The sequence below is a fragment of the Pelodiscus sinensis genome, chromosome 17 (assembly GCF_049634645.1).
Source record: "Pelodiscus sinensis isolate JC-2024 chromosome 17, ASM4963464v1, whole genome shotgun sequence".
In the NCBI taxonomy this organism is placed as follows: Eukaryota; Metazoa; Chordata; order Testudines; family Trionychidae; genus Pelodiscus; species Pelodiscus sinensis.
Genome location: NC_134727.1, coordinates 34,120,383 through 34,132,525, shown reverse-complemented (window position 1 = coordinate 34,132,525; position 12,143 = coordinate 34,120,383). Strand labels below are relative to the sequence as shown.

The following is a 12,143-nucleotide window of genomic DNA, read 5'->3' as shown; positions in this document are numbered from 1 at the left end:
CTTCCTGGTAATTGGAAAGTATAAAAGTGACCACTCAGCTATCCCTCCTGTGCGAAAATGTGGCTAAAGTTCAGGGGTGGGGAACCTTTTTTGGGTCAGGAGCCACTTACCCACAGAAAAAACAATCAGGAACCACACACCACACAAGTGAGAAGCAAAAAAAAAACCCCAAACATGCCCCCAAACAAACAAACTCCCATTAATGTGGCCCCCAACTGAGGAGAAAGATACTCCCCACATTCTCCTTGCACACCAGATCCTAGGGGGCCAGGCTAGTAGATTTTGTGTGCTCCAGCCCCACGGTGGGGCAACAAGGGGGCTGGAGCACCAGTGCAGGCTCCCTAATGTTGGGGGGGACTTGAACCTAGGCGGCCAAATCCAGCTCCCAGACCTGAGGTTCCCCACCCTTGGGCTAGCTGAAACAGGGCAATTGTGAGTCACTGCAAGCAGGGTGATGAGGTTGAGCCAGGCCAAACACCAAACAGCTAGGGTGTCAGTGAACAAGCAAGTCCCAAACAGGTGAACTCCAGAGCTAGCCCTTCCTGAGGATTCACTCAAGTGAGAATCAATTCAGCACTTTGGTGAGTGGGTGAAACAAAGGACATGTTAGTGAGCTGGGTGTGCTTAGGATTGGAACAAGGCACTTTAGGTCTGGTTTTGCAACTGTGGAGTCAGTGGGAGTTTTGCCAATCATGTCAGTGGGCCCAAGATCTTTTTTGAGTTGGCTGGTGACCTTACAGACTTGTTCTGAAAGCTCACTATATAGAGTTTGCCAGAGTAGCCAAACACTAATGAGTCACTGGCATGGAGATCACTCCTGCATACAGAAACAGAAGATCCAGCCTAGCCTACACACAAAATATATGCAAGTATACAGTGGTAAAACTCCCCTCCCGCAGCGTGGATGTAGTTAAACTAGTATTAATGTGTTATATCACTATATCTTAGGCTCTATCTACAATGGCATGACTGTGCCACTACAGCGGTGCCATTGTAAGGTACAGCGTAGATGCTCTTTGTCACTGGAGCTCTCCAGCTCTTGGTGATAAAATAAAACCAACCCTCAACCCCCAATAGGACTTCATCAGTAGTAACTTTATCAGCAGTAGCTTCATCAACCAGAGAGTGGCTCCCACTGATGAAATGCTGTCTACACCAGCACTTTTTGTCATTACAACTTTCGGGCTACAGCTACCCTGTAGCCTTTTTCCGGAAAAGCTTAAGCAAATGAAATGTGGCGTGGAATATCACCGCGCTTCATTTGTATAATTAATTAGCAGCTGCTTTTGCACAAGACGCTTTTTATTTTTTTCAGGAAGAACGGCTCTTGCACAAGAGGGGGGGTTTGCACAAAAAGGAACTGTCTAAACAGCTCCTTTTTGCACAAAAAGCCTCTGGCACAAAAGTGGTTGCTAATTAGTTATGCAAATGAAGCAATATTCCACGCTGCGCTTCATTTGCATAAGCTTTTCCGGAAAAAGGTTACAGTGTAGCCGTAGCCTTGTTGTTCAGGGCCAGGCCTGGCCAAAGAGTTTATATGGCCCAAAGCAGTATGCTGTGGTTGGCAGTACTGCGCAGTCGGGCAGCGAGTGAGTAGCTGGTTGGGCACTGGGCAGTGTGGGGCTCTGAAGGCGTGGGGCCCAAGACGACTGCCTTGCTCGCCATGCCCTAAGGCCAGGCCTGTTCAGAGGGAGAGTATTTTTTTCATACCTCTGAACAACAAAAGACAAAAGTACAGTATAGACATTTCTTTATTTTCTGACAGGCAGAGGAATAATCTAGACTTGCATTAGGCAGCTTTATTTTGGTATAATTGTACCCACACTCAGGGTGGTATCAGTATAACTATATCAGTAAAAAAGTCGCACCCTTAACTATTATATCAGTACAAAAAGTGTGTACACATCAGGCCTCAGTTTACCTAAAGATCAGAAAAGAAGTAAACAGATGAGCTCCCAAATAAGCACAGACCGACCTTGGGAAAAATCTGGTGGACAGAGGTAATGTTCTCAGATGCTTTAGGTCGCAAGTGAAGGCTGATGCTGGTGACAAACCTGGAGATAAGCTGATGGTGTAAAAAGGAGGAATGTGCATTCAATAAGCATAGAAACAGTTTCTGAGTTGAGAGATGACTGGATGATCTGGTCAACACTTGAGCGTCACCCCAGCAAAACAGCCTGAAAAATACAGTAGCCTAGCTTGTTCGCAAATTTCAGCTTGGAACAGTTGGGGCAGTTGAACTCTCATTCTACTTCAGTAAGCAGACAGTCTCTTTGAGTATAATTCATAAGAATGCATACTCTGTAAGAAAAGGTGAAAAAGAAGATTACAAAGGTGCAGTTGATGCTTGAACCTTCATCATTTGCACAAAATGAATGGGAGGCCCATTGTGATTATCTAGTTTTGTGAATTAGCAAAAAGAAAAGATTGAATCACACAGTACACTCTTTTATGAATATGGTTTTGCTTTTATTAATCATGACAATGTACACTAAAGCTTACTCTGAAGCCCATTGACCTCCATGAAAAGAGTCTCATTGACATCACTGGGCTTTGGGGCAAGCCCGCTGCACATAAAGGAAAATCCCAAAGCCCTGGCAGTAGATTTCTTCCTGTATCTCCCTGCTTTAATCCTCTCATGACAAAAAGAACAATGTGACACTGCCAGTGTTTTGGTGAGAATTAATCCAGTTTGTAGATTAATTAGGGACCTGCCCACATTTAAAATGGTACAAAAGCACAGCTGGGTCACTGTAACACTTCAGTGTAGACACTCCTTATGCCATGGGTGGGATAAGTAATCCACTCCTGTTGTTATAAGTAATCCACTTTTCTGAGAAGTGGCAGGTTGATGGAAGAATTCTTCTGTGACCAAACACTTTCAACGCAGGGGCTTAGGTCATCTTAACAATGATGCACAAGGGTATGGATTTTTCACACTGCTGAGCAATGTAGGTAGGCTGACCTCATTTTTTAGTATAGACCAGCTTTAAATGAGAGTTAATGCGGTTTAACTGTGTGTAAGTTTTCATACATAAATGCAGGGAGCAGAGGAAACAAGCAACACAATGATGCCCAGCAATGGCGAGAACAACCTACTACACATAGCTGAAATATGGTGGGATGAGTCTCATAACTTGGGTCTGAATGTCAATTGGTACACAGGAGCGGCCCGATGCCGGCTGCAGCAGCGATCGGCGCCCCCGCCTGCACAGCCGTCAATGGCCGTGACGGCATCATTGGGTGCCCAGGTACCCCAGGACGGCATCACCGGGCGGGCCGGGGATGCCCTAGTGACTGCCTCGTCTGCCTAGGCTCACGGGCCGCCCCTGTTGGTACACTATGTAAGAAAGACAGGGTTGGGGACAACAGATAATGAGTCCCTTAGGCTACGTCTACGTTGCATCCCTCTTGCACAAAAGCCTATGCAAATGAAGTGTGGATTAGCATATTGCCGTGCTTCATTTCCATAATTAATTAGGAGCTGTTTTTGCACAAGAAGCTTTTGAGCAAAAAGGAGCTGTCTACACAGCTCCTTTTTGTGCAAAACCCCACTCTTGTGCAAGAGCCGTTCTTCCTCATTTTTTCAGGAAGGACAGCTCTTGCTCAAGAGGCATTTGTGCAAAAAGGAGCTGTGCAGACGGCTCCTTTTTGCTCAAAAGCCTCTTGCACAAAAACGGCCCCTATTTAATTATGCAAATGAAGCATGGCAATATGCTAATCCACGCTTCATTTGCATAGGCTTTTGCACAAGAGTGATGCAACGTACATGCAGCCTAAATCTTTTAAGGAGCAGATTTTTGAGCACTGATCAGTTCTCCTCCTCCCCAAAAGGGTGAGTACTGACACATTAGCTACATCTACACTGGCATGATTTTCCGCAAATGCTTTTAACGGAAAAGTTTTCCGTTAAAAGCATTTTCGGAAAAGCGCGTCTAGATTGGCAGGATGCTTTTCCGCAAAAGCACTTTTTGCAGAAAAGCGTACGTGGCCAATCTAGACGCGGTTTTGCATAAAAAAGCCCTGATCGCCATTTTAGCCATCGGGGCTTTTTTGCGCAAAACAGTACTGTGCTGTCTACACTGGCCCTCTTGCGCAAATGATTTGCGCAAGAGGGCTTTTGCCCGAATGGGAGCAACACAGTATTTCCTCAAGAACACTGACGATCAAGTGTTCCTGCGGAAATTCTAGCGGCCAGTGTAAACAGCTGGCAAATTTTTCCGCAAAAGCAGATGATTTTGCAGAAAAACCTGCCAGTTTAGACACAGCCATTATGTATTATCTATACTGCATTAATGCTGAAGAGCCCCAGTCCAGGATCAGAACCTCATTGTGCCAAGCACCCTATAGATTACAGAGCTATAGTCTCTCCCCTAGAATGTTTACAGCAGGTTTCGGCAACCTTTACAAACCAAAGAGCCAAACTACATCAAAATTCAGAACAAGTGGTCAACAAAGAGCCAGAATGCCCATCTGCATGACTGAAAATATACAACTTAATATTACTGATCATTTACATGATGATTAATAATAGCATAAATGAAATATTGTACTCACAAACTTCGTTTAATGGGACTTTTCGCACATTTCTTTGAAGTTTACATCATAACTGGTCAAATTCAGGTTCATGAACACATTCAAACTACATGAGTAATTACGTATTTTTTAAATTTTGAATTAATTTTTCATATTTAGTTTAAAAATTGCATATATTTTAGGAATGATGAAAGGGCCATATTTGGTTCCATACTGAGCTATATTTGGGCTTGCGAGTCATAGGTTGCAGGCCTCTGGCTTACAGTCTTCATGCTAGACAGTGTGAGACAGATGTACAAAACAGAGTGAGGGTGGGGTGGGAAGATGAGGTAATAAATGTAACAGGGTTTAGTAGAAAAATAACAGTCTGGGCTTGCCCTTTTCTTACTCAGTGCCACATGACAGGGATGTGAAGGCATCATAGCAGAGGGGGTTTTTAGGAGGGAGTTGGAAGAGAATCAAATTATTTACATACAACAATACTTCATTACTTATAGAGTAGCCTTGATTTCCTAGAGCTGTTGGGTAAATCAAGATAACCCTAGGCTGATAACCTGCCAGATTTTTTTCACTTCGACTACGTCTACACTTCCCCCTCTTGCGCAAAAAATATGCAAATGAGGCAAAGCATGGAATATTGCCATGCCTCATTTGCATAATTAATTAGGCTCTAATTTTGCACAAGACTTTTGCGCAAGAGCCATTCTTCCTGAAAAAAAGCAGAGTGGGGTTTTTGTGCAAAAAGGAACAGTGTAGATGGCTCCTTTTTGTGCAAAAGCTTCTTGCACAAAAAGTGGCCTCTCATTAATTATGCAAATGATGCATGGTGATATTCACACTTCACCTCATTTTCATATTTATTGCGCAAAATAGCGCAGTACGTAGCCTTCTTGTTTTATGCCGTCTCTATCTGACCCTCTAATAAGAGTGGTAAAGCTGTGGATACTATCAATAACTATGACCTGCCCCAGGCATCCTTCTTCTGTGGCAATGGTTGCTAACCAGTAGATTGGGATCTACTGATAGATCTTGGAGTCTCTGACAGGTGATCCCGACTGGTTTGGCCAAGAGATTTTCAGCTGCCCTTCCTCCCACTGCTGCTCATCTCCTGCCCTTTGCTTTGGAGCTGCCCCTCCCCCTGGGGAGCCCCCTGCTTTCTGTGCAGGGCAGTGGAGGAGGTGAAGGGGCACTGATGTTAAGGTGCCCCCTCTCCCACTCTGTACCCTTTCTCCACAGAGCGGAGGAGGGAGGGGGAACAGGACTTGAGATGGAGATTGCTGGCTACCTTAGGGAGTGGTCCACGGCCAGGGCAGGGTAAGCCTGCCTAACCGCACTGCACCATCAAACAGGAACCACCTAAGATATGCAGTGCCTAGCTGGTGCCCACATCCCAAATGCTGACCCATCATGAATCCCCTCCTGCCCCTCAAGCCCTGAGCACCTCTGCATCCAAATGCCGTCCCAGAGCCTGCACCTAAAACCCCTCCTACGTCCTAACTGCTTGTCCCAAGAGCAGCTCAGAGCCCCTGTTACACTCCAGATCCCTTGATCCAAGACCAGAGCCTGCACCCCAACACTCTGTCCCAGCCTGGTGAAAGTGACTGAGGATGGGTGAGAAAAGGAGGACGGAGTGAGCAGGGGCGGGGTCTCAGAGAAGGGGAGGGAAGGAGATAGGACAAGGGTATTTATATTTGAGGTAGATCTTGGATTGCACTTCACTTTTTAAATTTATTTCATGCTTAATAAGGTTGGAGACCACTGTTCTATGGGAAACCCTAGAGAGCAGAAACAACTGTGAAGATTCCCTGTCAAGTTCTGACATGATTGTTCCATCTACACTCCTCATACCTCCACTATGGGGCCTTCCCCTGAATGTGCTGGATCTTCAAGTATCTGGGGAATGGCAGGGGTATTTGCTTAGATGCACTGCCTCTCTGCTCCTGTTTCCTGGCAGTGCACCTTCACTGCAGCCATGTTCCAGGGATCTCCACCTCACAATGGTTGCCTCTGGGATTCTGGGAAATCAAGAAAATCCATGGAAAAGCTGGTATAGCCTCATGCTGTAATATCTTTTCCAGGCCAGGCACTCACCAAAAGACAGAGGAGGAATGATGAATGTTCTTGTCCCCCCAACTACATGTGCCTCTTTCCCTTCCTCAGTAAAGACCTGCAGAGCACCTATTAGCTTTGCAGATCCCTATAGATCCTGTTAGCTCCAGAAGAGAGGGAGGCAGTGCCAAATATGCTGATCTTGCTTCTGCAGTGATGGGGGTGAGGGAGATCTACAGATGGAAGATCCCCTCTATCTCTGGATGTTGGAGGCCAAAGTGGGGGATTATTAGGTGTGTGATTTCTAACATCAAGGTGCAGTCTGTGTAATACTTACCATATGGATAACTAATACTGCCAATACTAAAACATTATTGAAATTTCTACATATTATAGATCATTTATTAATTCTGAAGCCAGCAAGGGGGAATTCTATTGTCTTAAAAACTAAAGAGGAACTGATCATAAAAAGAAAAAGGAATGATAGCTTATGCACAAGTGATCATGATTTAATCACAGTTACAATGTGCAAGCTGAATAAAGTCCAGACTACTAATATATACACTTCATGCTTTAATAGGACCAATTTCACAAGGCTGAAAACAATTATGAGCCAAATGAGCTGGGGAGAAGTTAATCAGAAAAATATGAATGATAACTGGAAATCATTTAAAAGCATCTTACTAGATGCTCAAAAAACCACAATCTTACAATTGAAGAACACGGACATAAAGGTTAAAAAAAAAAGACTTAGTTCAGTAAGGAAGAGAAGGCAGCTATAAAAATGATATATAACAAATGGAAGAAAGGGAGTAGATAGTAATTAATATAAATCACAAGTTAGAAATTGTAGAAAACTGAAAAAGGAAGCAAGGGGCCATATGTGGTCAGCAGAGTTAAGGAGGAGTTTTTTCAATCTTTCAGAAACTAAAAGAATCCTGAAAATGGTACTGGTTCATAATTAGGAAGAAATGGTAAAATTATCAATAATAATACAGAAAAGGCAAAAGTGTTCAATGAATATTTCTTTTATGTATTTGGGGGAAAAGTCTTATTGTATGGTGGTGATAACACTATTTCCATTTTGCTAGTATATCTGGACAGAGTTAAACAGACACTATTAAAGTTATATATTTTTAAATCAGCGGGTTCAGATAACTTGCAAACAGTTTTAAAAGAGCTGGTTGAAGAGTTTGCCATTAATGTTGATTTTCAGTAAGTCTTAGAGTACTTGGAGAGTTCTAGAAGACAAGAAAAAAGATAACATGCTAATATTTAAAATGGGTAAACTGTAAACCTGACAGAATTATCTTGAATCTGAGGACGATAATGGAACTTGATTAAAAAGGGTAATGTAATTAATGCAGGTCAACATGGGTTTATGGAAAATAGACCTTATCAAACTCAGCTATTTTTTACGAGACTACACATTTAGTTGATATATAGTGCTGACTTAAATATACTTAACTAATATTTTATAGAAGGTGATACTGCATGAAATTTTGTTTAAGAAACTAAAATGATATAAAATTAATGTGGCACATATTAAGTATATTAAAAACTGACTAATTAAAAGGTCTCAAAATGTAACTGTAAATGCAGAATCATTATTGAGTGGATATGTTTCCAGTGGGGTCACACAAAAATGGGTTCTTGGCCCTATGCTTTTTAATATTTAACTTTTTCCTCAAAGATCTCAAAGTAAACATAGAATTATCACTGATTAAATTTGCATATGATATAGAAATTGGGGGAGTAGCAAATAAGGAAGAGGACAGATACAGAATGAACTGGATCGCTAGGTAAACTTGAAGCAAGTAGACAGTATGGCTATGTCTATACTGGCGGCTTCTTGCGCAAGAACATCTTGCGCAAGTGTTCTTGTGCAAGAAGTCTTGCGCAAGAAAACGTCCACACTGCCATGTGTGAGCTGTGCTTTTGCGCAAGAGCGCCCATGGCAGTGTGGACACTCTCTTGCGCAAGAAAGCTCTGATGGTCATTTTAGCCATAGGGCTTTCTTGCGCAAGAAATCCCTGCCGAGCGTCCACACTGCCCTCTTGCACAAGAGCTCCTGCACAAGAGAGCTTACACCTGTTAAAAAAGAGCGCAGCTCTTGCGCAAGGAGCCCTCTCTTACCATGCCGTACTGTAAATTTACTTGCGCAAGAGTGGGCGGGCAGTGTGGACGCTCTGCAGATTCTTGCGCAAGAATGGCCATACTAAATGTAAACGTATACATCTAGGAACAAAGAGTGAGGGCATACCCTTGGGAAGCAGTGACTCTGAAAAAGATTTGGGGATCATGCTAGATAATCAGCTGACCATGAACTCCCAGTGTGAGGCTGTGGTCAAAAGAACTAGCATGATTCTGAGGTGCATAAACCAGGGAATTTTGAGTAGGTGCAGAGAGGCTTTATGTATATATTTTACACAGGTAAGCTGCTGGAATATTGCATCCAGTTTTGATGCTCAAAATGTAAATTGATAAATTGGGGAGGGTTCAGAGAAGAGCCACAAGATTAGAAAACATGCCATGGAGTGATAGACTCTAGAACAATCTTATTCAGCTTAACAAAGAGAGGATATGGAGTGACTTGATTAAAGTCTGTAAATGCATGCATGGGGAACAAATATTTAATGGGCTCTGTAATCTAGCAGAGAAAGGTATGACATGATTCAATGGCTGGAAGTTGAAGCTAGATAAATTCAGACTGGAAATAAGGAGCACATTTTTAATGGAAAGAGATTAATCACTGGAACAATTTACTAAGGGTGGTGGTGGATTCTAGGGATGTAAAATCCCATTTAAATGGCTAACTGGTTAAACATATTATTTAACTGCTTACCCAGTTAAAGGAGAGGAAGAATGCCTTCCCCACCCTCACTGGGCTGGAACGCCCACCCTCCCCCACAGGCAGGGGCTGCTGCAGTCTGGCCATAGCAGCCCATCTATGGTAGGCCAGGGCATCCCTGCCTCCAGTGTCCTGATCAAAGCAGCCCCTGCCAGAAGGGTGCCCTGGTTTGCTGTGAATAGAGGCTGCCAGAGAGGCTGAAGCAGCCCCACTCATTAATCTTAACCAGGTAAGGTTTACTGGTTATCCAATTAAATCTTCACATCCCCCTAGTAGATTCCCCATCATTCACAAATTTTAAATCAAGGTTGGATGTTATTTTAAAATATATGCTTTAGGAATTATTTTGGGGCAGTTCTATGACCTGTATTATATAGCAGGTTAGATGAGATGGTCACAATGGTCCTTTTTTACTTTGGAATCTATCAATATGAAAATCATGTGCTTGGACACCTACCAAAGCCCCATGGATTCTGTATTATTTTCATGCTCAGTAAAGAGACAAAAAAAAAAGCTGCCAGATATCATTTTATGATTACCATTTTTGGTCAATGACAGTCTTTAGAGCCTAAGTTTTAGCTTCTGGTTACCTGTTCTAATTCAGTACTGTCCTCTCAGCTTTAACTCTACAGATTGGATTTGCATTTCACAATTTTCTGCTATAGCTCTCTTGACTGATACCTCTGTTTTCATCCAGCTTCAGTATGAATACCATTGCTAACATAATGCAGGAGCTGCGAGACTATTGGGCAGATCATTTCTCACGCAGATTTCTACCCAAGAGGCCTCCCCTTCGCCGAATCACCTCCATTTCCACTTTTTACCTCCTGGACTTCAGAACCCGGCAGGCTGAACTAGGTTTGGATTACGGCCCTCCGCGGGCTCAGCTGAGTGATACCAAGTTTGTCTTCCAGGATGGCAAATGGCAAGGTGAAAGTGGCCTCTCTCATCGGCCTCCACTGCTGCAGTTATTCTCCTCTGGTGACAGGGAGCAGTCCTGTAAAGCCCTGAAGAAGGAGAACAAGGCTCTCCTGGAAGAGAACAATTACCTGAAGCTGCAGCTTGAGCTGTTGATGGACATGCTGACAGAAACCACTGCCCGACTTCACATGATAGAGAAAAAGAAGGACAACCCCACATGGCATAACAAGATGAAGAAGCCAAATAAAGTATTGATGCTTAAATCCTAGCAAGAACTGTGGATGCAAGACCTGGGAGTTTGCATTTGTTGAAACACATGCAGATCTGCCTCCTTGGTTCCAGAAGTTTAATACATTCCTGAATCAAATTTATCTGTAGAGTGATTTTTGCTTTAATTGTATGTATTAAGCAAATTAGAATTTATTTTATGATTGACAGAAAACAGGAAATCAGTCTGTACAGTTCATTACACTTCAAAACCAGATCTGACCATTCATGAATCATGGCATTAAATAAATGAAAAACAGCTTTACCCATTATCCAAATGCAGAAATTGAGACTTATGAATATTCTTGAATTTTAAATCTCTTTTAATGAACAGTGTAATAAAATAATGAAACTTAGCACTTTTATGCTCTCACTTTTCATATATACATTTCAAAGCATTTTAAAGGAAACTAAATATCATTACCTGAATACTACAGTTGGAAAGCTGATGGCAGTTAGAGAGGAAGGATGGTCCAGTGATTAAGGTGTTAGCCTAAGAGTCAAGAGACCCTTCAATTTTTTACTCTGCCAAGGGCTTTTTCAGTACATGGAGTTGGTCAAATTGCCTACTCTCTCAATTCTTCAGATAAAAATGGGGATGATACTTCCCCTCCTCTCAGTGGGGATGTGAGGATAAACACAACCTATTAAAAATGGTGAGGAATTAAAGTAATGAGAAGGGCCTTAGATATGTGATAGAAATGTAGCCATGTTAGTCTGGGGTAGCTGAAGCAAAATGCAGGACAATGTAGCACTTTAAAGACTAACAAGATGGTTTATTAGACGATGAGCTTTCGTGGGCCAGACCCACTTCCTCAGATCTGAGGAAGTGGGTCTGGCCCACGAAAGCTCATCGTCTAATAAACCATCTTGTTAGTCTTTAAAGTGCTACATTGTCCTGCATTTTGGAACTGGAATTAGTCTTCTTCCTCTCAATTACTCTGAGGTTACAGGGATCCATTGGTCTTTGTGTTGCTTTGTCTGACTGTTGCACTGGCAGAATGGCCAGAGACTGTAATAGCAGATAAGACAGCTCCACCCCTAAATCCCCCTCTAATGCTGCAGAGACCCCCCCAAACAGGATGCAGAGGGTGTGTGCGTCTCTGAGGGTGTGTAGTCTGATCAATTGCAGTGGCCGTGCTGCTTTTAAATGACAAGCAGTTGGTCCCCAATTTGATCACAGTCGTCTCCCCTGATTCTAATAAGATATGTGTAACCTTCTCCTTTAGCATCACAGACTCGGCGACCAAATAAACCACCCCTCTCTGCACGAGAGAGACCACATCTATGTTTCTGTGTGCCCAATGCCTGACAGCTCAGGGTCCCGATTCTGGTGGTAGCCTGTGGCTGCCATGTTAAAATAAATGCAAAACAGCTCAGGGTCCCGATTTTTCTGCTAAAATAAATGCACCATAAAAGCGTACTCCCCCAGCCAGAGCGGCATCTCATTACAGTCCATTGTGAGCTGCCTTCCTCCTTCATTTGCAGTCACGGAGCCCCCCCTCGGACCCCGCCCATT

At 43.1% G+C, this 12,143-nt stretch overlaps 1 protein-coding gene across 1 annotated transcript; it reads left to right on the top strand.

Annotated features, from left to right (window-relative positions):
* The first annotated feature begins 437 nt into the window (after positions 1–437).
* Positions 438–10,626, top strand: CBY3 (chibby family member 3). Its single transcript, XM_006138209.4, has 2 exons — positions 438–581; positions 10,055–10,626. Exon 2 carries the CDS (start codon positions 10,141–10,143, stop codon positions 10,624–10,626), a length of 486 nt encoding a protein of 161 aa, XP_006138271.1. The 5' UTR covers positions 438–581; positions 10,055–10,140.
* Positions 10,627–12,143: the final 1,517 nt, after the last annotated feature.

Bases quoted from the DNA above. Each gene is read 5' to 3' on its own strand.
- CBY3 (XM_006138209.4), top strand. From the start codon at position 10,141: ATGAATACCATTGCTAACATAATGCAGGAGCTGCGAGACTATTGGGCA.